The sequence below is a fragment of the Monodon monoceros genome, unplaced genomic scaffold (genome assembly GCF_005190385.1).
Source record: "Monodon monoceros isolate NGI ecotype Baffin Bay Population unplaced genomic scaffold, NGI_Narwhal_1 Super_Scaffold_14, whole genome shotgun sequence".
NCBI lineage: Eukaryota > Metazoa > Chordata > Mammalia > Artiodactyla > Monodontidae > Monodon > Monodon monoceros.
The window spans coordinates 42,378,503-42,404,103 of record NW_021703770.1 but is presented as its reverse complement, the minus strand read 5'-3'; the positions used below and the strand labels follow the sequence as shown (position 1 = coordinate 42,404,103).

The 25,601-nt window shown below is 39.4% G+C and overlaps 1 protein-coding gene across 2 annotated transcripts in view; it reads left to right on the top strand.

Moving 5' to 3' along the window:
- Window positions 1-487: 487 nt before the first annotated feature.
- SLC26A7 (solute carrier family 26 member 7) overlaps window positions 488-25,601 on the top strand; it is a 190,425-nt gene continuing 165,311 nt past the window's right edge. The window contains exon 1 of one of the 2 annotated variants that reach the window (XM_029222430.1): window positions 488-842. In XM_029222430.1, the coding sequence (XP_029078263.1) occupies window positions 650-842 (193 nt within the window). In that variant the 5' untranslated portion in view covers window positions 488-649. The remainder of the gene's footprint in view (window positions 843-25,601) is intronic. The other variant, XM_029222431.1, reaches the window with a different exon arrangement.

The following is a 25,601-nucleotide window of genomic DNA, read 5'->3' as shown; positions in this document are numbered from 1 at the left end:
TAAAAACCTTTAGCAATGCCTCTTATGTTTCTGAATGTTTTAGAACTGGTAGTTGTTTGATATGTTGAAAATATACACTCCCCAAAGAAGTAAATCTAGATTCTCTGAATACATTTTGCATGGCAAACCTCTCTGGCAATTTTATGGTTTTGCATAGCTTGTAGGGAGAGACGGGAATAGCTAAATGCGTCCTGGGTTCATTAGCATAACCCAGCCCACTTCCAACACATGCCCAGAACTACCTCATTAGCTGCTGGGATTTAAGCCAAAGCATAAGACTACAGTGAATATAAGGGGAATTACTGGCAAGAGAACTCTACACCAACTTAACACTGAATCCATTACTTTTCCAAGATGAGAAAAATATTATACTAATAGGGACCATTTCTCCATCTCATTCAAATAAGAATTCAAGGTTTTAGTCTGTATCTTTCATCTAGCATAATTAGCTGTACCATAATAACACATACAGCCTGGCTGCATATATTTAAGTGCTGTCTCTCTCCCTCTTTCTTTTATTGATTTATTTCCTGGATTGCTTTGACATTGTAAACCACAGACGAGTTGGAGCCTGGCATTGAAAGGAGGTGTTCTGCAACGATTTTTTTCTTGTTTTAAGAAGTTTACTTCTACAAGAGGTAATCTGAAAATGACAGGGGCAAAGAGAAAAAAGAAAAGTGTGCTCTGGAGCAAGATGCATATGCCCCATTGTGAAGACTTTAAACAGTGGTGTAAAAGGCGGCTACCTATTTTGGAATGGGCAACACATTATAATCTGAAAGAAAACTTGCTTCCAGACACTGTGTCTGGGATAATGCTGGCAGTTCAACAGGTGACACAAGGTAATGTACTGCATTTGATTTTCCTGTTTTATGCAGAATAGATATCACTTTGCTTTCTTGGAAGAGTATTGTGACCTAAGATCTACTAATGAAATGTATTTTAATTAACTTTGGGGGAATAAACAAATTATTTTTTGTATAATATACAAAATGTATACAAATGTTTTCCTAGTTGTCTTTTTTTTTTTGCTATTTTTTGATACCTAATAAGCATCAAACCAAATTTTTAATGGCATTATATATTTGCAATGTTAAAATTCATACTATATGAGTAAAGATCAATAATTTTAGTAATTGTGGGAGAATGAGTTTTTATAGTTTGACCTTGCTGATACAGCTTCCTACTTAAGCTGAATCAAGCTATAAAATATCTCCTGGCTTGAACAAGTCATTTGTAAACCTAATTAGCAGCATACAATTACCTTTGTAGTCTTGAGAGTTGCTATAAGCAAGGAGTAGACCTTTCTGTACATAAAGGAGGCTCTTTGCCAAGATCATTATTTGCAAAGAGAATCCTGTGTGTCCTTAGAGCTTACGTTTTCACATGCCGATTTAATTCTGTATCACATTACATACTGTTTATTTCTCAATACAAAATTTAAACTGTTGAGAAGTCTGATTTTAACTTTGCCAAAGCAGGTTATAAATGATATTCTGGATTTAGATAGATGTTTCTCTTTGTGAAAGCTCTTAGGTAACTAGTGTGCATACAGTGTATGATCATGTATGTGTTTTTTGTGTGTGTATTTTCCTGAAAGGTATATTCATTGTATTTTTAAAAATTAATTCAGGTAATAATTTTCTACCTGTAGCAAGAAAAGGAACTGATTTTTTCAGCCTTGAGAATTTGTAAAATATTCCTTGGCACAGACTCTGTAGATTTATATTTTTTTGCAGTTTTACTACCTCCCTGGCTTGAAATATTATTCATACCATTAAATTATAAGCACTTTTATAACTGAATTATTCTGTAGCTGGAACAAACTGGTTTATGTGTTTCTGTTTTTAGTATGATTAGGAACATCTGCACTGGTGGCTTTACTTTAAGATCCATAATACTATCATACTTTCTGGGATTCCATTTCCCTGAATAGTCTTCTATTATATTTTTAATGACCATTTTGCCAAAAGCAAAGCATAGTAGTCTTTCATAAAAATGCAAAGTAAATAGCAGGTTAAGGCATTTTTTAGGATTGTATTTATTGAACTTTAAATTCGAAATGAAACACTACCATGGACTTTGAAACTAAGGTGATGAGCTTACAAGGACTTTTTCACCAGATAGTTTCAGTATATTTTATAAATTTATTTTGCTTTAATTTATTGTAAAGTGAAAGAAAAATATATTTCTAAAGCTAAATATTTTTCATCTTTGTTAAATATCAGGTTAGTAAGAAAATTTGGGGATATGATAAAGATACCTGTGATACATCATTAGTATTATCATTTATGTGTCTTTGGTGGTTAATTGTATGGCTTTTCTTTGGATATAAATATTGAGGGGTTTTGTTTTATGAGTCATGCATTTCACTGGTTATGAAGAAATATGTTACCAGCCCCCGACTGATGAGAAGCACAAAGCTTACTCAGCCCTTGTGTCTTGGAAGTTATGTATCTGGCTCTTGGTTCTCTTGGAAGGCTCCCAGTGATTGGGCAAGGAAGCTACACTGCTAGAAAGAACTTAAAGGTTTTTGTTGGTGTATGGACAGACTAATCCTTCTAAAAGTACTTTAAAAACAATTCTCTCAAACTTTCTCATGCTTACTCACTATGGGTAAATATCATAAGCTACCATTTGTTGTAAGGGGCATTGTTGTAAATCCCTTATATACATTATCTTACCCTATCATGACAAAATCCCAAATGATAGCAGTCCTCCATTTTCCATATGAGAAAGTGGAAGCTTAGACAAGTAAATAATTTTCCCTGGACCTCATGCCTGATAAGTGATAGAGTCAGGACTTGATTCCAAAGCTAACACTCAACATTTTATGCTTTATACTCTACACTGCCAAAATAACTAGGCTTTTTCATAATACCAATGTTATTAGTAATAGAAGGCATTTCTTTGGAAAGGTGCAAACATCCTTTCCTTTAAATTACCTTTGCATTTAGGTTTCACCCCTGTAGTTTTTAGACTCAAAGGCAGAGTGACAAGGGAAATAACTACAGTAGAACATGGAGTAAGGAAGGCACTTAGATATCATTACCTGCTATTCATGTGAATACAGTATTGGCAATCATTATCAACTCCATTTCTTTAGGAAAAATTAGAAGAAAGAAGGGGTAATTTTTGCTCTTGCATCATAATGCAAACAATAGAAACAAAGATCTGATTTTACTCTACCAGTCTTTGAAGCAGCTTTTCAGTTATTCAACATAGTTGAATTACATGAAATTGTTGAATTCAATGTTTTTTAACCTACAAATACAAAAAATTATATAATTTAATCCAGTAGTTGTTTTAAATTCTTCTTTCTCTAGAAATGCATTTAAAATTAAGGTTAAAGGAAACTAACATTTGAGTCTTTTCTATATGTCAAATACCAAGGAGCCATTTTAAATTACTTTATTAAAGATTTCCTAGTTGTTAAATATAGACACTTGTCAGTCATCATCATAATTGATTCCTCTGTAGTATTTTCTGTGTTGACTATAGCCTTTCTAAAACCATTTCTTCTCTTGGGTTTTAGACACTGCTCTTCTGTTTACATTCTGCTACCTCTCTGGCCTTCTCTTATTATGAGCCTTTGCAGATTTTGCTTTCTACTCTATCTACCCATTAAACATTAGTGTCCTGGAGACTCAAACACTGGGCCTTCTTCTCTGAAAATGAATATCTTAGGCTATTTCATCTGCATCAGAGGCTCTAAACACCTTAACTGTACTATTGAAACTTTCTTCTCAGCCCGAGATCCACATCTTCAACTATACAAACCTAGAATCTCCTAAAAGCACTTCAAAGGCAACGCTAGTCTTCTAAAAGAAACAAACTGAATGATGCCACCATCCTAACCAGAATTATAATAATAAATAATAACTAATTTTTAGACACAAAAGAACACTTGACATATATACAAAACTGAGGCTTATAGAGAATAAATAACTTGCTTAAAGTCACACAGTAAATGAGTTAGAAGAGATAGGATTTTAACCCAAGTGGTCTGGCTCCAGGGACTATGTTCTCACCTTTGTACCACACTACCTCTCACAGAGTCTCAAGTCATTCTCAACTCTTCCCTCTCTTTTGCTACTCTACCATCTAGTGTACAATCAACCACCAGGTTCTGTTGTTTCTATTCCCTAAATATCTTTCCAAACTAGTAGTCTTACTTCATGTTCCCGGCTACTGCCTTAGTTCACTGACCTACTGAAATCATCATCTTGTGGGTCTTCATTCTCTACTCTATCTCCTCCTGTAGGCCATTCCATACTGTAGCTGGAAAGATCATAAAAATCTAAACATCAATTCCCTGTTCATAATTCTTCAGTGACTCTCTGTTTCCTCTAGGATAAAAGCCCGATTCTTCAGAATAATCTATTAGATCATTAATAATCTGGGCCTCTTAATGCAAAGTTCTACTCAAAGAGATCTTTCCTCTGAGAATCCCTCCCAATCTCCTGGGAAAGATGTATGTTTTCTTACCTCCTACTCCCTTTGTACTTTTTACATATCTCTATGATAGGCCTTATCAGATTGCATTGTAATCTTTTGGTACAACTCTTTATGCACTGGTGGGTAAGCTTTGGAAAGAATGTCTTAATCTTTATATTTTTGCCGACTTGTACCTGGTGCATCGACATAGGTTTTCAGTAACATAGGTTTTCAGTAAATGTTTCTCCATATCATTAAATAAACAATTTAGCTCCTGAAGCCTCTGATTGTTCTATGGTAAATGCTGCCACTCTAGGAAAGAAATTAAATTTAAATTAATTCTTATGTCTTCAAAATAAATGTAATAAAGATATGATAGTAAAAATTACATAAAAATGTGAGTAATTAATTTCTTCCAATTTCCCTTACTTCCCTGAATTTATAAACTTATAGCCCACCAGACAAATCTGGTAAAAGATTTGTCTGTGTTTCCTTCGTCCCAGTGTTTAATTTTTCTCCAACATTAACCCATCTGTATAGTTCATATGAAAATCTAGGTGCCTGGCTTCTCTTGAAAAAGGGAAATACATGGCCATAAGAGGCCCATGTTCCCATGTGGTAAAAACCTGCTCGCTCCCTCTGTGGACAGGGCATGTGCTTTGTATTTTGCTACAGTTTCCACCATACACACATCTGCTGCCACCCTTTCTCCTAGTATCCCTATTATCTGCCTATCCCTATGAGTGTCTGAATTTGTATCCCCTGCCAAGACACTTTCTAGCATGTTTTGTTGAAATGCCTTGAACTCATTCTTGAATAAAACCTTTAAAAGAGAATACGTAAGACTAGGCTCTTAACTTAAATCCGCACAACTTTTAGGTCTGTGGACTTGCATGAATATATTCTAATATACTTCATTTCTTTTTTTGTTTTTCTTTTGTTTTTAATTTTTTTTCTTTCTATGTTTTTCCTTTTTTTCTTTTTCAAAGAGCAGGCGCTGGGCCCCACCGCAGGCAGGCGCACCCATCCGGGGAAGGCGAGAGGTTCTTCCCACGTGCTCTGGCACTCGCCACAGTGGCCACTGCGCTTGGGAGGGGCAGCAGCTGTGGGTTCCGGTACCTCAAGGCTCCCTCTCAGATAGCTAGAGAAGGCTTTCTCACCGAGGGCGCGTCGTCTCCCACCCATCGTCTTCCCTTCGGGCTCACAGAGGCGCTCCACGAGACGCCAGTCCTTGACGGGGCGGAGGAGCAGGGGCTGCTGCAGTATGGGTAGGCACACGGCCCACAGGAGCGCGCACGGTCAGGGCCGGGGCACGACCTGTGCTGCTCTCAGTCTCGTCCAGCGGGCTCTTCAAGGCGGGAGCACGCCCGAGAAGCGTGACAGCCTCCCCTCTCGCAGGCCCTGGCCCACCATGATCACCCCCACGCCCGCCTACGACCCCCACAAAGGGGCACACGTGGCGTTCGCCCGGCCAAAGTCAGTCTCCCCAGGGCACACCGCAAGAGGACGACCACGATGAGGTGGCACCTAGCTCCACCGAGGGGTGGGGGACAGGCACGCCTGTCTTACCGTCTCGAACCCCCCAAGAGGGCTGCTCACGGGACACACCACCGTGGCGGGGACCAGAGGAGCGCGCTGGGAAAGGGAAATGACGCCACCGCTCGGCCTCAGGCACCTGAGGGACGACCTGGAGCGCTCCAGGGGCACCACAGAGGGTCCGGAGAGGCACGCTCAGGCACCAACAGGGGCGCGCAGCGCGCGGCGGGACCCCCCCCCCGGGCGGGACCCACACACACACCTCAGGGAGAACCAGTGGCGAGGCACACGCCAAGGAGGCAAAGCGAGAGTGTCTGCTGCGTCAGAGGACCATGGCTCCCCTGAGGCCGTGAGGCAGGGGGCGGGAGACTGCGGGTCAGGGCTGGAGGCCGCACCCCTCCCTTCCACACACCCCCTTGACGGGGCTGGGGTGGGGGAGGCGAGGGGCAGGAACGTCTGTCCCTAGTGTGGCGTGGCTTAGGCCTGGCCAGGGAGAGCATGAATACTTCATTTCTTTATAATTCTATGTATTTTCTGTTACTTATGTTAAGAAAGTATTCTAGGAAGGGGTTCATAGGCTATACCAGACTGCTAAAGGAGTCCTCAAAGTAGATATTTACTCCCCGAAGTAAATAAATATGTGTATGTGTGCTCATTTCAAAGAAAAAACGAAAAGGAATTTTAGGACATTCTTTCACCATGTTCAAATATTTCTTAGAAATGCTTTGTGTTTTTTAAAATATTAAAAACATTTGGGAGCACTCAGTACTAACATCAGGCGAAAACCATTATAACTGGCATCTACCACAGTGTTCTTTAATTGACATCTTGTAGGACCTCACTACAGAATGTAGTTTGAAGGTGAACAAACATTCTAGAGAATGTCGTTGACTTAAACATGTCACTAACATGGTTGGCAAGTTAAGCAGTATGACTCTAGAGTATTTAGTTCACATTCTACCCTGAACGACCACTTGCAGGAAATATTTTCTTTTTTTTTCCAATCTGAAAAACTCAAGCACTGAGACAGGGTGGAGACCTAAAATGCATGACTTGCCATATAAGTATCTAATACACTGAGGAGGAATATGAGAATGTTTTGACTTGCATTCCAAGGGATCACCTAGAATTTTTGTTGCCAAACCATGAAAATTTTATGCTGCCATAGGGTTGCCTGATGTTCAAACCACAGTGTTCTGAGCCACAGACAAAGGGCGTATGTTCCTTATAATTATGTAGAACTTGTGGCATTACTGGCACCAAAATGTGTGGAAGCGGATCTTCATTGCACTCCTGAGGGCAGCTTAGTGACACGTGGAACGATAAGTGGAAATTCCTGAAGCAGACTGCACTTTGAAAATTAAAGGCTTATCTGAGAACTTCTCCCTGCATGGTCTCAGCCCTGAGGGTTAAGAATCTTAGCATTAGCTACATATCTCTAACCTAACACCCTTAATCACTGTAAACATGTAGATTATAATGTAGAGAGATTATAATGATTTATTATATCTAGTAACTTTTCTCCAGGAACAATGCAGCCAAATATTGCTAAATAAATCTAAATGAAACTTTCCCTGACCTCCATAAAATGGACACAGGAGCTAGGAACACTCTGCTGGCTTTTCACCTCTCCATTTCCCCTCATCCCATGACACATGCTCTTACCCATAGCTCTAGGCTTCATTCAGCACGTCTGATTTCCTTTTTCTCATAAATGTAAATTAATGGTGATTTATATATTCAAAGGCTATTTATATATTTCTGCACTTAGAATAATACTCCCTATAATATTTAGACCTGTTCACATGGAAGAACCATGACCTTCCATTTTAGAGTGGTGAAGACTTGGGAAGGTTTGCAACAAACAGATGTGTAGTGGCTGTGAAGATAAGGTGTGTGACATATATAGTAATAGACTACTGTTTTTGCCAGCTAGGATCCATCCTTGCTTCTTTTAGTAATTATGCCTTGGATTTGTTTTGAGGAACAACCCCTCTTCCATTTTTGGTATACATGGTTCAGGTGAGATTCTAATTTTGGCTCTAGGATGATCAGAAAAATAAGTCTCCCTCAACCAGGATTCTCAACTTTGGGGCCCACTGGAACCAACTTGGGGCCTAAAAGAACATTGGTACCTGGGCCGCGTGACAAACAATTAAATCAGCTTTCCTGGGAGTAGTTCCAAGACATGGAGGCATTGTGTTTCTTTCTTTATAAATTGTCCCAGATTCTAATGTGCATCAGTGTTGAGAGCTGCAACCAGACAGTTGTTGATCCAGGTGAAGACTTGTGGCTCGTCTTGATAATTAGCACAATTCCATACACCTGGCCAGGGACTGGTTCAATGGTGACAATTTCCCCCCTAGGCACAAGGGGGTTTACAACACAACAAAACAGTCATTTCCTATTTTAAAATGTTGATGGCAATACAAATGACCTGAAAGGTCCACTCACTCTGGATCCTAGGACATGTGTGGAACCTTTCAGAAAGAAAGGAGAAGACATCTTCCTTTGTGCCGAGACTACTAACAGTCAGGATGATGTGCCTCTACAACTTCCCTGGGCCTCCAAAGCCTGAAAATGAAGCCAACCCAGCAAAGGGCGTAGCAGAGAGAAACTGAGTACTGATGATAGCTAGTACACTTCTGACTTTTCACTTGCGTGTGCAAACACTTTTTTGGTTGTTGTTAATTAGGTTTAAGTTGGATTACTTCTAATCACCTTAACTACACATTTGAGGGTTATTGCAATTTAAATGTGTTACACAAATTGTCTCTAATTTTATAAAACCCAGCAAGATAGATATTTCATACTTTACAGTCCTTTTCATGAGAAGAGGAGTTTGAGGTTGAGAACACTGGGTGACTTGCCCTTAATTCTAGTACTGCTAAGAGGGATTGAAATGTAAATCTGCTGGGCTCCATCTTTCATCCCTCACTGCTCTCTGTTCTCCAGTTTGCTTTGTGTATAACAGACATAACCTGAGTGGGACTGGGAATGAACTGAGCAGCACACTGCACAACAGCCCCTCAGGCTGCCCCATCACATGATGACATGTCACCTTCCTTGATAAAATAAAACCCAGAGATTCTGGTTGAGAGGGGAAGAGGGCTGTGCCAGTGGGAAGAAGTACCTACACCAGAGCTCCTGTTCTTTCCCTTGAGAGCCTCTCATACCCCCTGCTACACTAGCTTAGGGTGTGGGAGGAAGGAGAGATGTGCTTTAATATTGGCCTGAGCATCAACGGACAATAGCTTTTACCACGTGGCAGAGGTGACACAGGATAAAATGTCTGTATGAGAGTTTACTAAAAGCTAGGGAGAAATAAAAGGGGAAAATAGTCCTTATCCTCTATTCTTTATTATACTGAAAGTCACCCCCATCTATTCAGTTGTCTATGCCAGAAGTCTAGTGGGGATCTTTACTGCCTTTTCCCCCTTCAGCCATATTCAGTTATTCAAGTTTTATAAATTCTTTCCTTTTAATGTCTCTCTAATGTATCTGAATGCCCATTGTCCTTGTGGCAACCTCCCTGGTAATAGTAGATATTACATTTGCTAAATGCTTAAAATGTGCCACAAAATGTGCTAAACATTCACTGTGTGCTATATCATTGAATCTTCATAATAACCCAAGAGTTTGATATTATTTATATTTTACAGATGAAGGAAGGCTGATTAGTTTGCTTGTATTGCAAGGTAATACAGTTTCTATAAATCATAGGAAGTGTTTAAATGTGTGTCTTTCTAAATCTTGAGTCTGTGCTCCTATCTTAATAAAAAGTCACCATTATTCATTTCTTGCCAGTAAGAATGTCTTCTCATTTATAATTTTGTCCCTCTATTATCTATTTTCAAACTGCACAAAATAATTAAGTTATACAGTGGGTATCTTTGTTTTAAATTCCTTCAGCTGTGCCTTTGCAAATGGCTTTTTAATTTGCTATTTTACTCTTCATAGCATCCTTGTTTCACACCATCTCACTGGCGTCTCTCACTTTCCCTTCTCATCCCTTCTCATCCCTTCCGTCTTGGCTCCCTGGAACTCCAAATACTTCCCTGGAACTGAAACTGCAGATGCATTTTTATTGGCTTGTATAATGTTGGGAGTCAATGTATAAATACTAGAAGACTTCATTTTAAAATTGAGAGTTTTTTTTCCCTCATTTAAATCTAATCATCTAACAGCAAAGGGCTAATATTCCTGAATGGAAACAAGAGGCTGAAGTTGACCGGTGCCTGCACCCTTTATGTAGGCATGGACTTTGCAATTTGTCATATTCCCCAACACTCTCTATCCTTTTACGTTAATACCGCTTCACTCCTGTTATTCATCCTCTTCAGATCTAGAGTAGGATGTTCTCAAACTCAACTCAAAGACACTCTGATTGTCCAAACGTAACAAAGCATTCAGAAAAACAAGTTGTTTTATATAAAAAGCAAACTATAAATATCCAACTTTTCTCTCTTTACACAGGCATGAACTTCTGAAAATGTTTTTTCAAGGCCCTTCAATATCTGGATCTCACATACATCTCTCCTTATATTCATCCTATGTTCTAGTTACACTGAACTGCTCTTAGTGTTCTAAAGGATCATGCTTGTTTTGCCTCAGGACATTTGCACATACTGCTTCCTCTTAAATGGATAATCTTTCTCCCCTGGCCCCCTTCACCTGATTATATCTTAGCACATTTCAGGCTGGGTTTAGCTCTGTAGTTCTGAACCTTGGCTGTATATTATAATCTCTTTCAGCACTTAAAAAAATACCCATGCCCAAGCAAGCCCTATGCCAATTAAATCAAAATCTCTGAGGAATTTAGGGCAAATCATTTAATGTTCTGCACCTCAGCTTCCTCAACTAATGATAACAAATAAAGTAAGATGAGCAGCTAGGGTTGAGAACTATGGGCTTTCAGAAGATGCTTGATAGATACCTCTATTTTGTTTTCCCAGAGTACCCTCTCTTATCCACTTAATTAACTCTGTCACATTTGTTTTTGATTTATATCTGATTTTTCTTCTAAGCTATAAGTTCCTTGGTGGCAGGGACTGTTTACTGTTTAGGATGAACAATCATCCTGGTTTTAGCAATGAATGTCCTGAGTCCTAGGAAACCCTTCTAGCTCTTATCAATGCCTTTGGCACATAGTAGGTGCTCAAATGTTTCTTGATAGTAAAAAATCACAATTGAGATGATGGGATAGAGCTTTCCTGTGGCTACTCTCCCCATGGAAACTTTTAATCTCTTACTGTTTCCAATATTTAAGCTTGTAGGTCTGTTGATCATGAAGCTTTTTGATCATGGTAATTATTTTCACTCTTGTGAGATCTCACCTGTACAGTAAGCTACAGTATGAAAACATGATGTATTTTGCCTTAACCCCTCTAGTGATTAGAACCAATGATCTTTGATTAACAATACTTGTCTGTGAACCAAGAGAATGTCTTTCTATAGGAATTTTGTTTCACACAGTTGTGTTTCTTGGGTATATGTAAATTTACCCTGAGAGATCCACTTGTAATATCACTTAACCCTGAGCCCACTGATGCTGTGAACCAGACAGCTGATTATATTGTGGTTTGTTAATAACAGTGCTAAGACCACCATAAACCAGTTGCCAGAGGGAAATAACTTTTATCACTACCCACAGTTTGTGTTTGATTTCTTATATATAATTCTTGGAAGTGCCTACTACCACCTAATTATTTTGTTTTCAAGAATACTAATCTCTCTTCCTAGGGTTCTTTATTCATTTCTATTTTAAAAAAATACTTGAAAAAGTAGTCCTTTGCTATGTTCTTGGAAAGAGAGAAGAAAAAGACAACAATCCAGCCCACAAGGGCCTTATTATTTTTTCCTTCCTCAGAAATTTGTACAAAAGTATACGAGAATATGATCTTGTTATTTCAACCTTGAAGATATCCCGGTGTGGGTACATAAGGGTGGGAACATTTTCTTAATGAAAGTTTGTAGAGTATTGGTTTCAGCCACTTTCTGAGTAGATTGTATAACCTAGGGAGCTGCCAAAGATTTCTGTGTTTTTATTAAGAAAAGTGAAGAGTAGTACAATCCTATCTATATAACATGACATGAAATGAATGTTTGGTTGTAAAAACTGAATCAACATAGAGAAGAAAATGACAGTCTTAAAAAATTGGCAAGATTTGATTACCTAAGGGCACATGGTATTGTATGAAATGGAATTTTAAGAAATCAAGTCCTGCCAAGCACTCTTTCTCTGGAGAGGATCTCAAGGGAACTATATACACAGGTAACATTTAAGGAATGTATCCTACTTTATTAGCTGAATTAGTGTTTTAAACCATAGATCTAGCAAACCTGGAGTGGAGCAAAACAATTTAGGCTTGAGGTTGAAGAGCTATTTCCTTTTTTCTTGTAAAGCTAAGATTTGGATGTGCTTGTAGAAAGAAAAGAGATGTAACAGAGCTGACCTTGAGGCAGGCCCTGATCTTTTTATCATATCAGTAGCATGAATGAAGAAATAGTACAAGAGCAAAAACATACACATGTGGACATAGCCTTTCCCATCAAGAAATCTGTCTTCCTCGGTGTTCTATTTTGACCCCTCCTATTAGCAGTCCTCCTCTTGGGTGGGGGAAGTGGAAGGTGGTGGAGAGGAGTCTGAGGACTTCTGCTCTACCACTTGAGCTGAGGTTGTGGCACTGTAACTAGAGAGAGGTGGATGGAATCAAGATATTTGAGAAGGTAGAATTGAGGTCAGGTCCAGGGGGGTTAGCTAAGGCATACAAACTCAGCTTGTGAGTGTAAAGTATAGCACCTGGGTGTCAACTAGTGGGACCAGAACACAAAAGGTAAAACTGGAAAATAAAGTGTCAGAAGCTCAGGCAAAGTGTAAGAGCAACTCAGGATTAGTATCTGGGTCCAAGATCCTGGGTAAAAAGTTTTCAATTACAGTCTAGGGACCCAGCAGCATGAATAGATCTCATAGTCTTTTCTAATTTTCTATCCAGGACATGAGCAGGCCTCAAATTTTGGTAGGTGGGCCTGAGCCCATAGGAGGTATTGAGAAGATGCACCAAGCTGGCAAAGAGAAATAAGGAAGAAGACATTAGCCAGCAGTTAATGTAAAGTGGGGAGGAAAGTTCTTATCCTCTGCTGGTCCTGGGCCTAGTGTGTGGTTTAGAGGAGTGTTATATAAACTTGGTCCTCAAAAAACAAAAACAAAAATCAAAAACAAAAGCAACAAAAACCAATAAAATATGCCATGGTAAAGTTCCTGTTCAACTTTACTCAGAGTATTCAAGGGGAAAGACGGTCAGGACCTGTGAGAAGCCTTGAAGCTCCCAGTCATGCTCTATGTGGTCAGCACCTCCTAAAAAATCTAGCATTCAGCACCCTTGAGTTGGTACTGGGTTCTGCAATGAACTGCTTATTAACCTCATTTCCTGACCTCTTTATAATCTTCTTGACCACTTAACCTCACTTATGCCTTCATCCACCTGATAATCAGGACATTTCTTTGCTTTGACCCTTTGTTTTCCTTCTCATACTCTTCATAGCTTTGGGTAAATGTATCATTTTATTCCTAGGCCTCTTTCTTTTTTTATTGGAGCCCCATGAAAGAGATACCAGTACTTAGCTTGATGCACACTAGTTTACTTACAAATGGAATTAATTCTTATTAGCTTCCTTAACAATAGATCTCACAATATAATTGGAGACCTGGATACAAAAGCAGGTAATTATAATAATTTTGGTAGGTTGTACAAATGAAGAATGTATAAGGTACAGCAATAGCACTGATAACATTATAAACTCTTCCTAGAGCGGGGATGAGATTGGTAGTCAGGGAAAGTTTCAAGAGGAAATTATACTTTAACTGCATCTTGAAGGCTAATACAAGTTTCCCAGGTAGCCCATGGATATAGGGCACTATAGAAAGAAGAAAAATATGCAGTGTTAAGAAGAATAAAAGAACATAACTTGTTTAAATACTTGTCAATAATCTAACTTGGTGGGAGTTGTAGCTGGAGAGGTTAGCAGAGTCCAGATCATAAAAGTCTTCTTGAGTAACATGGAAAAAGTGTTTGGGCTTATTTTCCAGGGTAATGGAGCACATTGATGGATCTTGAAGGATGCCAGGGAGTGACAAAAGTTTGTGTTATAGAATAATCACTCTGGCAGCAGCTTAATTACATACTTGACAGAGGCAAGAAACTAGTTAGGAAAGACTAATTAGGATAAATCCTGTTCAGGAAAGAAAAAACGGTGGTCTGAACAGAGAAAGGCAGCATTAGGAGCAGCAGGAGAGACAGAATCCACCAGTATTAAATGGAATAGATAAGGTGATCAATGTGCTCTGCAATGTGAGGGTGAAAAAGAGAAGGAGACAACATTTTTGATAACTTCTAGGTTTCTGAATTGGGTGACTATTTGCGTGACAATGCCATTTTCTGAGATAGGGCATAAGTAAACAAGGAACTACCAGCATTTTTGTCTGCTTTGTTTTTAATGCATATTGTTTTGTTGTTATAGCAGAATTTGTTGTGGGAGGGATCAAAATAATTAATAAATAATTTTCATTTTGGATTTGCTATGTGTGTGCCTGTGGGATCTCCTGTAATTGATTTCTAACCTCATAGTGTTTTGGTCAGGAAAGATGCTTGATATGATTTCAATTTTCTAAAATTTACCAAGGCTTGATTTGTGACCCAGGATGTGATCTATCCTGGAGAATGTTTCATGTGCACTTGAGAAAAAAGTGCACAAGGAAACCTTGTGTTTCCTTATTTGTTTTCTGTTTGGATGATCTGTCCATTGGTGTAAGTAGGGTGTTAAAGTCCCTCACTATTATTGTTACTGTCAATTTCTTCTTTTATGGCTGTTAGCATTTGCCTTATGTATTGAGGTGCTCCTATGTTGGGAGCATAGGTATTTACAATTGCTATATCTTCTTGGATTGATCCTTTGATCATTATGTAGTGTCCTTCCTTGTCTCTTGTAATAGTCTTTATTTTAAAGTCTATCTTGTCTGAGTATTGCTACTCCAACTTTCTTCTGATTCCCATTTTCATGGAATATTTTTTTCCATCCCCTCACTTTCAGTCTGTATGTGTCCCTAGGTCTGAAATAGGTCTCTTGTAGACAGCATATATATAGGTCTTGTTTTTGTATCCGCTCAGCCAGTCTGTGTTTTTTGGTTGGAGCATTTAATCTGTTCACATTTAAGGTAATTATTGATATGTACATTCCTATTACCATTTTCATAATTGTTTTGGGTTTATTCTTGTAGGTCTTTTCCTTTTCTTGTGTTTCCCACCTAGAGAAGTTCCTTTAGCATTTGTTGTAATGCTGGTTTGGTGGTGCTGAATTCCCTTAACTTTTGCTTGTCTGTAAAGCTTTTGATTTCTCTGTCAATTCTGAATGAGATCCTTGCTGGGGAGAGTAATCTTGGGTGTAGGTTTATCCCTTTGTCCTGCCATTCCCTTCTGGCCTGCAAAGTTTCTGCTGAAAGATCACCTGATAATTTTATGGGGATTCCCTTGTAGGTTATTTGTTGCTTTTCCCTTGCTGCTTTTATTTTTCTTTGTATTTAATTTTTGTTAGCTTGATTAATATGTGTCTTGGCATGTTTCTCCTTGGCTTTATCCTGTGTGGAACTCTGCACTTCCTGCACTTGATCGACTATTTCCTTTCCCATATTAGGGAAGTTTTCAACTCTAATCTCTTGAAATATTTTCTCAGTCCCTTTCTTTCTCTCTTCTTCTTCTGGGACCCCTATAATTCAAATGTTGGTGCATTTGATGTTGTCCCAGATTCTCTGAGACTGTCCTCAATTCTTTTCATTCTTTTTTCTTTATTCTGTTTAACTCCACCATTCTATCTTTCAGCTCACTTATTCATTCTTCTGCCTCAGTTATTCTGCTGTTGATTCATTCTTGGGTTGTTTTTTTTTTTTTTTTTTTTGCGGTACGCGGGTCTTTCACTGTTGTGGCCTCTCCTGTTGCGGAGCACAGGTTCCGGACACGCAGGCTCAGCGGCCATGACTCACGAGCCCAGCCGCTCCGCGGCACGTGGGATCTTCCCAGACCGGGGCATGAACCTGCATCCCCTGCATTGGCAGGCGGACTCCCAACCACTGTGCCACCAGGGAAGCCCCATTCTTGGGTATTTTTCATTTCAATTACTGTGTTGTTCATCACTGATAGTTTTTTAGTTCTTCTAGGTCCTTGTTAAAAGTTTCTTGTATTTTCTCCATTCTATTTCCTAGATCTTGGAACATCTTTATTATCATTAGCTGAATTCTTTTTCAGATACCTTGCCTATTTCCTCTTCATTTATTTGTTCTTGTGGGATTTTACCTTGCTCCTTTGTCTGCAGTGTATTTCTCTGTCGTTTCATTTTGTCTAACCAATTGTGTTTATTGTCTTCTTTCTGCAGGCTGCAGGGTCATAGTTCCTCTTGTTTCTGTGGACTGACCCCTGTTGAGTGAGGTTGGTCCAGGGGCTTGTGTAGGCTTCCTGGTGGGAGGGCCTGGTGCCTGTGCTCTGTCGGATGGAGTTGAGTATTTTCCCTCTGATGGGCAGGATTATGTCAGGTGGTGTGTTTTCAGTTGTCTGAGAGCTTAGTGCAACTTTAGGCAACTTGTCTACTGATGGGTGGGGCTGTGTTCCTGTCTTGCTGGTTGTTTGGTGTGAGGTGTTTAGCACTGGACCCTGCAGGCAGTTGTGTGGGGTCAGGTCTTCGTGTTGATATGGATACCTTCAGGAATGCGCACACCAATTAATATTCCCTGGGCCCAGGAATTCTCTGTTGTTCCAACATCCTGGACTCTATGTTCCCACCCAGGAGGCCCAGGCCTGACCCCTGGTTGGGGAACCAAGAGCCTGCAAGCTGCACAGTGTGACCTGACAAAAAATAGAGAAAAGGAAAAAAGAAAAACAAAAAGCCCAAGCAATAACAACAAAACAAAACAAAAACAGACAAACAAAGCTCAGGGCAAACAACAAGAACAGCAGCAAACAAACAGTAGCAACAGCAACACACAAACACACACACACACACAGAGAAAAAACCAAGGGAACAGACAACAAAACAGGAGAATTCTGATATAAGAACAGTCAATAAGGATTATACTAATGAAAACAAAGAATGAAAAATAAAACAGAAACGGGGGCAAGCAAACAACATCAACAACAATAAATAAAATGTAGAACATACACTTAAAAACAATTGAAAAAAAGAAAAGGGGAAAAATATATATAAAATGAAGAACAAAAACAAGACAAAAGCCACAGAACAACAAAAAAATTAAAGGAAAAATATAAAAATAAAAACTTTATATATATTAAGAAAATAACATAAGATAAAATTTTTTTTAAAAGGTAGAAAATAAAAAACAAAAGGTAAAAAATAATAAAAGCAGCAGCACCAACAAGTGAACAAAATGAAACAAACCAACAAAGAAATATTAGTACTAAGAATACTTTCCTGGAGCCACCTCCCCAGGAGGACTTCTAATACCTCTATGTAGGTCTGGACCTGCTGTGGACACTGTGGGGCCAGGTCAGACTGATCTGGCCCAAATTCCAGTGCTGCAAAGGCTAGACTTGTCTCAGATTTTGAAACACTTGTCTATTCAGGTATTTCACAAATGCAGGATTTACCCAGCCGATCTTGGGGATTTAATTCACAGCTTGTGTTGCTGCCTAGAAAGATTTGTGTTTCTCTTCCTTGGTTGCACCCCCCTTAGTCTCAGTTTTGGTTTTAATCCCACCTCTGTGTGTGTGCCACCCTAAGGCATCTGATCCTTGCCCAGGTGAGTGGGAGCAAAAGCAGTGGCTGCTTGGAGCACACTTGGGTACTCCCAGTGTTTGCAGTGGCAGGAGCTGGTGTATGAGAATGTTGTCAGCCCCACCCCTTGCACGCCTCTCAACAATGGCACCTCACCTTCCAGGCAGACCCTGCTTCCTCTAGGGGCATTCCTGGCTGCACATCCCCTACTCCTGTCCCTTCTATGTATCCATGTAGCCAACTGCGTTTCTCTCCCTGGGTCCGTTCTTCCAACCCCATGCTAAAGCCCTCTGACCCTGCCAGCTTTGGTGGACTCTCATCCCAGGCAGGGGTGCCCAGGGCTGATTCCCAAGAAGATTTTGGGGTGAGCAGCGCTCAGGGCCCCAGAGCCTATGCAGGCAGAGGTGGCCCTGGCCAGAGGGGCGGGCAGGCCCACTCAGGTGGGAGCCCCTCCCAATGCCCTCAGAGGCCAAAGAAGCCGGCGGGTGGGGAAGAGGGTTATAATGGAGGCTCCGCCCCTTGCACACCATTTGACAATGATGCCTTGCTATGGTGTGTCATGCTTTTTCCACAGACTTTCCTGGTTGTGGCACCCCTTGCTCCTATCCCTTTGGGCTGTCTTTTCACAGCCAAGAACTCTCCTTTCCCTGGGTTTGCACTCCAAACCCCTCTTTCCAACACAGAGCTCCCCTTTGCAACAGGCAACTCATGATTCAGGCTGGAATGCACAGAGCTGCAGTGTAGATCATGCGTGCAGTTCTTACCTTGTATTGCCTTCCACAGACCATCTGCTTCATTCTCCTTTGATCCCCCAAAGTTCCTCTTCTGTCCCAGCTGGTTTCCCCTCCGTGAGAGAATCTTCTTTAATGTGGGGATCTCTGTTTACCCTCAGCTTCCCGCCAGGGTTTCTTGTATCATTTTTGATTCCTCTTTTCTTTTTTCTTCTTCCTTTCATTCTTTTAGGTGTCTGAAGTCTACCACTGCTGTTCATCAGGAGCTCTGTGGGAATTGTTCCATTCGTAAATGTGTTTTTGATGAACTTGTGAGGAGCAACAAATTCTGTGTCCTCCTGTTCTGCCATCTTGACTCCTCCTCCACCTGTGGGATCTCTAGTTGATGTATGTCTGGATCTGGAGTTTAGGAGAGATATTATTAAGATATATTGATTAAGATCCTATGACTAATGTCATGGGAATGGATGGGATAATCATGGTTAATGTGTACAATAAAAAGAGGAATCAGAATGGAAGAAGCCCTGGGAGACACTGATATTTAAGTGGCTGAGGGGTTGACAAAGAGGAATGAGAAGACATGGTCCATGAACATCATGGTGCTCTGGGAGCCAATGGATAAGAGCTTTAAGAAAGGTATGGTTGACAGTGTAAAATGTATGTATGAAACATAGAGTTTCCAGGACGAAAGCAATAATGCTTAGAACCAAAAATGTAAAATTCAACAAAAAGCCCTGGAAAATATTCTTAATGACAAAATCAGTTGTACCAGAACAAAGTGCTTCACAACTCTTCAGAAATGTGGGCAATTTGTGGAAAAAACCTGTAAAAGTTCTGTCTATCCTTCAACCCACACTTAAATTATAATCTTCCAATAAAAGTTTCTGTGATTATGTCTCTCATAATTTCTCTATCTTCTCTAAACTTTGACTACACTGATTGTTCTATAAACTGCACATATAATTGTTTAATGTTGGATAATGTTTGTTTCAGGCAAGGACCTTATAGTTCATATTTCATGTTCCTTTAAATCTCTCATGGAATTTAATAAGTGGATTTGGATACATAGTAAGAGCTTTATGAGTACTTGTAGGCTAACAGTCAAAGACCTCAGTTTTGAATTCCAGATACATCACTTGGACAAGTGCTTTAGCTGCTCTAAGATTAAGTCTTCCTATATGTACAATGGGGATAATAATATTTAGTACACAGAATTGCTTTGAAGAGTAAAAGAGAGAAAATAAAGCACTCAGGGCAGAATCTAGTACAAAAGAAGTGTTCCATAAAGACTTATTTTAATGTTATTATTGTTACTATCTTCTATTTCTCACAAAATGTAAACTCCATGGAGGTGGGAATTTTTACATGGGCTGTTAATTGATTTATCTCAAGTGCCTGGCACATAGTAGGTGTTTAATTCTAGGCAGATATTTTTTACCTCTGGGTTTTAATTCTGCTACTTGAAGATAAGAGGAAGGTAAGAAGGTAGAGAATATCAGTTTGCAAGAAATCTTTCTTTTTTTAAAATTTTTGGCTGCATTGGGTCTCTTCTGCTGCATACTGGCTTTCTCTAGTTGTGGTGAGCAGAGCCTACTCTTTGTTGCAGTGCGCAGGCTTCTCATTGCAGTGGCTACTCTTGTTGTGGGACACTTGATCTAGGCATGTGGGCTTCAGTAGTTGTAGCACACGAGCTCAGTATTTGTGGGACGTGGGCCCTAGAGCACGTGGGCTTCAGTAGTTGTGGTGTGTGGGCTCAGTAGCTGTGGCGTGCGGGCTCTAGAGTGCAGGCTCAGTAGTTGTGATGCACAGGCTTAATTGCTCCACGGCATGTGGGATCTTCCTGTGTCTCCTGCATTGGCAGGGGGATTTTTAACAACTGCATCACGAGGGAAGTTGCAAAAAATCTTTCAAAACAAGTAAATTAGAGAAATTCTAGGCCTCTTAAAAACTGTCTAGGGCACCCTCCCAAATTTGCCAAGGACAGATACTTTGAACCTTTCTCTCCAAATCTTAGCTACTACCAATGTCAATTGTTAGACAGACATCATTTAACATCTGCAGGTAGTCTTTGCATGAATATACACATCTCTGTCTCATTGCCCTTTCCTCCCGCCCCATCTACCCAGGTAAAATAGAAACAAATGAAAACAAACAAATCCTAAAGGGAGTGGGAAGAAATGTCAAGTAGCCTAATTAGCATTTTAAGTTCATTGCATCATTCTGTTTGGGTCTCTAGGCACATGAACCAACGTTTATTTCCATGATTGAGTAAAAGAACATTTTAATAGTTATTTGTACCCTATAGGTCCATGACCAATTTCATTAAACTGGGGTATTGCCAGAGGATGGCACTGCGCAGAGAGAAGCATCATCATTATTGCCCTGGTACCATCTTGTGGCAAGGGAGTGCCAGCCTGACTGCAGCTCTCTGCACTGGTCTGCCCAGTCTGCTTACATTCACGGTCTGATGTTTACTTATATAATTGTATCACTAAAGTTAAGAGATTACTTCTTTTTTTTCTTTGAAAATTAGAAGTTTGACTATATATAAGTAACATCTCTTTCATTAAAAATATTAAAAGATGAGAGTGACAAGGAAAAAGTCCTTCAGATTGACCTACTTCAAGACCAGGAAAACCAGGGACCATTATGGTAGTCTCTTTCTCTTTCTAATCAGGAGGTCTTAAGAGTCCAATATAAATATGGTAAGAAGAGACAGAAAAATGGCATATGTCATGTATAATTAAGTATATACTTGCACATTTGTCTCTGTTTCATGTCATCATTGGTCACCACATGAAATCAGGTCCTTTCTTAATCATCTTTCCCTTCTCTTCCTCTGACACTGCCATGTGTGTCCTCCTCCCTGGCTTGTACTTCCACTGATAGCTTCACAGCAAGCCTTTACCAATGCACCCTCAGGAATCACTTTTTTTTTTTTAAATCAAAGGATAGTTGATTTACAACGTTGTGTTAATTACTGCTCTACAACAAAGTGATTCAGTTATATACATATATACATTCTTTTTTTATATCCTTTTCCATTATGGTTTATCATAGGATATTGAATATAGTTCTCTGTGCTATACAGTAGGACATTGTGGTTTACCCATTTTATGTATAATAGTTTACCTCTGCTAACCCCAACTTCCCACTCCGTCCCTCTCCCAATCCTCTCCCCCTTGGCAACCACCAGTCTGGTCTCTATGTCCGTGATTCTGTTTCTGTTTCTTAGGTAGGTTCATTTGTGTCATATTTTAGATTCCACATATAAGTGATATCGTGTGGTGTTTGTCTTTCTCTTTCTGACTTACTTCACTTAGTAGGATAATCTCTAGTTGCATCCATGTTGCTGCAAATGGCATTATTTCATTCTTTTGTGACTGAGTAGTATCCCATTGTATATATATATCACATTTTCTTTATCCATTCATTTGTCGATGGATATTTAAGTTGTTTCCACGTCTTGGATATCGTGAATCATGCTGCTATGAACATAGGGGTGCACGTATCTTTTTAAATTATAGTTTAGTCTGGGAATATGCCCAGGAGTGGGATTGCTGGATCATATGGTAATTCTATTTTTAGTTTTCTGAGGAACCTCCATACTGTTTTCCATAGTGGTTGTACCAACTTATATTCCCACCAACAGTGTAGCAGGAGGAAGCACTCTTACTTAGGGAATAACTGAACTTGCAGAATTTTCACAAGACATCCTGTTTGCCTTTCTTAAAAGCTGATTTTCTCATTTAAGGGCATTATCTCCCAAATACCCCTCTCAAGTGGAAGCTAATCGTTCTTCCATTGCCCTTCATAATTCATGTATAAAACATATCACACTTATATTTACATGCTCAATATATATCTTGTTCAGTACTTCATCTCCATTTGCATGTGCCACTTCCAAGGCCAATTGTCTTCACATGGTCATATATTTTTGTGGAATTTCCAAAGATATTTTAACAGAAATTAAAAGTACTCACTTTTCCTAACTCAACTTCCCTTGAATCATGTTTTTTTTGTTTTTTGTTTTTTTTTTTTTTTTTTTTGCGGTATGCCGACCTCTCACTGTTGTGGCCTCTCCCGTTGTGGAGCACAGGCTCCGGACGCGCAGGCTCAGTGGCCATGGCTCATGGGCCTAGCCGCTCCGCAGCATGTGGGATCTTCCCAGACCAGGGCACGAACCCGTGTCCCCTGCATTGGCAGGTGGACTCTCAACCACTGTGCCACCAGGGAAGCCCCCATGCTTCTTATGTCTGGTGGCTTTGGAGTGGCTGCAGATATTTTTGGGGTCTGATTAAGAGTAAGTTGCCGCAAAAACCTGACTTGATGAAGATCAAATAAAGCTCATTGTATGGCATTGTATAAAGGACATTGTCATGACCTGGTTAATTAATGTCTGTAATTTTCAAATAGTATTTAAGTTTTTGCATAAGAAAACTTGAAATGCCTTGAAATTTTATAGTTACCAAGAGTTCTAATAGAGGTTTTCAGTTTGACAGTTTGAATTTCACATGATATTTTTAACTACTTATAAAGCTAAAATAAAAATTTCTAATCTATTAATATGAAAAATGAACTTAAATATACTTTACTCTGATTTCCCAGAAATTAGAGCCTGAGACAGAGGGCTTATGTACTACTTTATTATTAGGGAGGGTAAGCCCAGAGAGCAGAAGTGAGGGGCAGGGGGCAGAGAATGCCTGTTACAGGGCTGGCTGCTTCTAAGGGGGGCAGATGGCTCTATCACTGGAGCATACCCCCGAGAAGGTATCAACTGCACCTCCAAACCATCTTTCAGTGGGGAGAAAAGAGGAAACATGGACTGCTCACTCTCTCATTGGTCAAAGGCTCACCTCTCAGTGCTCCTCTGAGCTTGCATAGGTGAGTCTGGGCATTAACAGTTGAATCCCAGAACAAGTGTTAACAGGGAAATCCTAGGGTATGAGAAAAACAGGAGCTGTCAGATTGCACCATGTGAAGTCAGACAGCCTTTGCAGAGCTACAAGAAACAGGCAACACCAACAGCACTGAAATGATGTATTAGAAATGTCTGATATGCAAGAGGAAAGCCAAAATTATCTTTCTATTCTCTCTATAGAAAATCTTGCAAAAATCATTGAATGTAGAACCTAAAATTGTAAGGGGAAAAGCTATTATACAGGTATATCAGGCAAATAGTTAATAAAAATATTATATTTTTTTCTGGATATTTGATCATGGAATTTGCCAGCATTTTAAAATTTATAATTTGTTGTGATTTCTCATTTTAAATACATTGCCTTTGTAATTAATTTTATATTGTAATTTTATCTTTTTTCTAGGAAGCCCCTACGATACGTAGGATTTAAGGCTCACAAAACCTGGATCACTCCTGTGCTCAAGTTTATCCTATCTGAAAACTAATAAAAAAAATAAACAAACAAGTTTTCTTATCCCATGTCCTCATTTGGCACCAAGCCTTTCCCTCTCTTCTCTTCACAAACAAGGTTTTTCAAAGACTAGTTCATGTTTCCTGACTCCTCTCCCTCCACTCATATCTATTTCTTAAACTGCTCCCACTTGGTTCCTACACCCTCGATTCCCCAAGAAGTGCTCTTCTTAAGGTCACCAGAACCCTATATTATCAATTCAACAGACACTTCTGCTCTTTTTCATGAATACCATTTCTGTGGAGTTGCTGCAGATGACTGGCCCTGGCTTTTTTATACTCTTTTCTTCTAGTTCTTTTTCTATGCATCTGACAATTCCTTCACTCCTTGAATTCTGATGTTGACCAAGGCCTCCAGCCTTCTGCTCATCTTACTCTAATCTGACCACTCTCTTTGAGTGACTTAATCCAGGACTTTAGTTGTCTTTTAGGAGGTTCCTGTCATTTCCTGCTCATATTTAATCAATCAACTTTAGACCTCTGACATGTTCTAGGAAGAAAGGGTTCTCTGCTAAAGCCAAGGGCAATGGAACTGATTTGTTTTTTTTATGTGTCTGAGTAACATCTATTTATATATGATGGAACTATATTTCCTTGAGAAATGGTGTCTTTTTCTCTATTGTGACTACCTGGAAATCAGCAGTAACTTCCTAACTGTTCTTTTTTTCCACCAATCTAGTGTGTCTTCCATATAACTGTTACTTTGATCACTTAAAAAGGAAACGTCATTATCTTGTTTCCATTAGAAAAAAAATCTTCTAAAGGCTTCTATAACATTCATAACGTTCAGATTGCTTTAAAAAGTCTATATCAAAAATTAAGTTGTATAGGTTTATGAACTCATTGTACAAGGTGAAAAAATATCTTTCAAAGATGTATAAGAAACACCATTAGCCTTGTTCTTGGATTTTTATGTAAAGTATATACAAAAAAATATAAGCCTGAAACCTGTCATGTCTAACAATATATAGTGGATTAATGGCTATGGTTCTAATTCAATCTTTTTAACAGTTGCATGATATTCCATAACATCATTGTACCAGAATTTATTAACCATCTTCATACTGATGGGCATTCGGTCATTTCCATGTTTAATCAGCACATAAAGTATTGTAATACACAGCATTAGGTATACATTCCAATGTAATTCTTATGTAACTATGTATTCATCTAACAATTCCAATAAAAGTATAATGAGATTTCACTGAACATACATACATCCTGTGCCCTTCTCTAAACCAGATATTATGGTGAGGGGAGTGCAAACCTCCTATTGGCTGGGATGAGTCATGTGGCCATGCCTAGATTTGGGGTAGAGGTCAATTCCCTTATTCTCAGCCCATGTACTTCAGGTGGAAAGAGTGGCTTCTTGAAGGAAATTAGTGTGCTGCTAATGAAAGAAGGAAGAATGGAATTGGGTGGTTAAAACATAGCAAACATCTTACAGTAACAGGAGCTAATGGCTTGTTCAAACACTGAAGCAGGTGAGTGACATTGTTCCCATGTTGTAGACAAGGATTTCATCATATGGGAGCATAGGAAGTACAGAAACACTGAGGCTTTGAAGTTCTATACATGTATCACTTTATTAGTAAAATCTGACTCAAGAAAAGTTCAGTTAGCCTAAAGCTATTGTGGGCGACTTGATCAACTTGGAACACATGTCCATTTTGTTTACCCTATAAAGG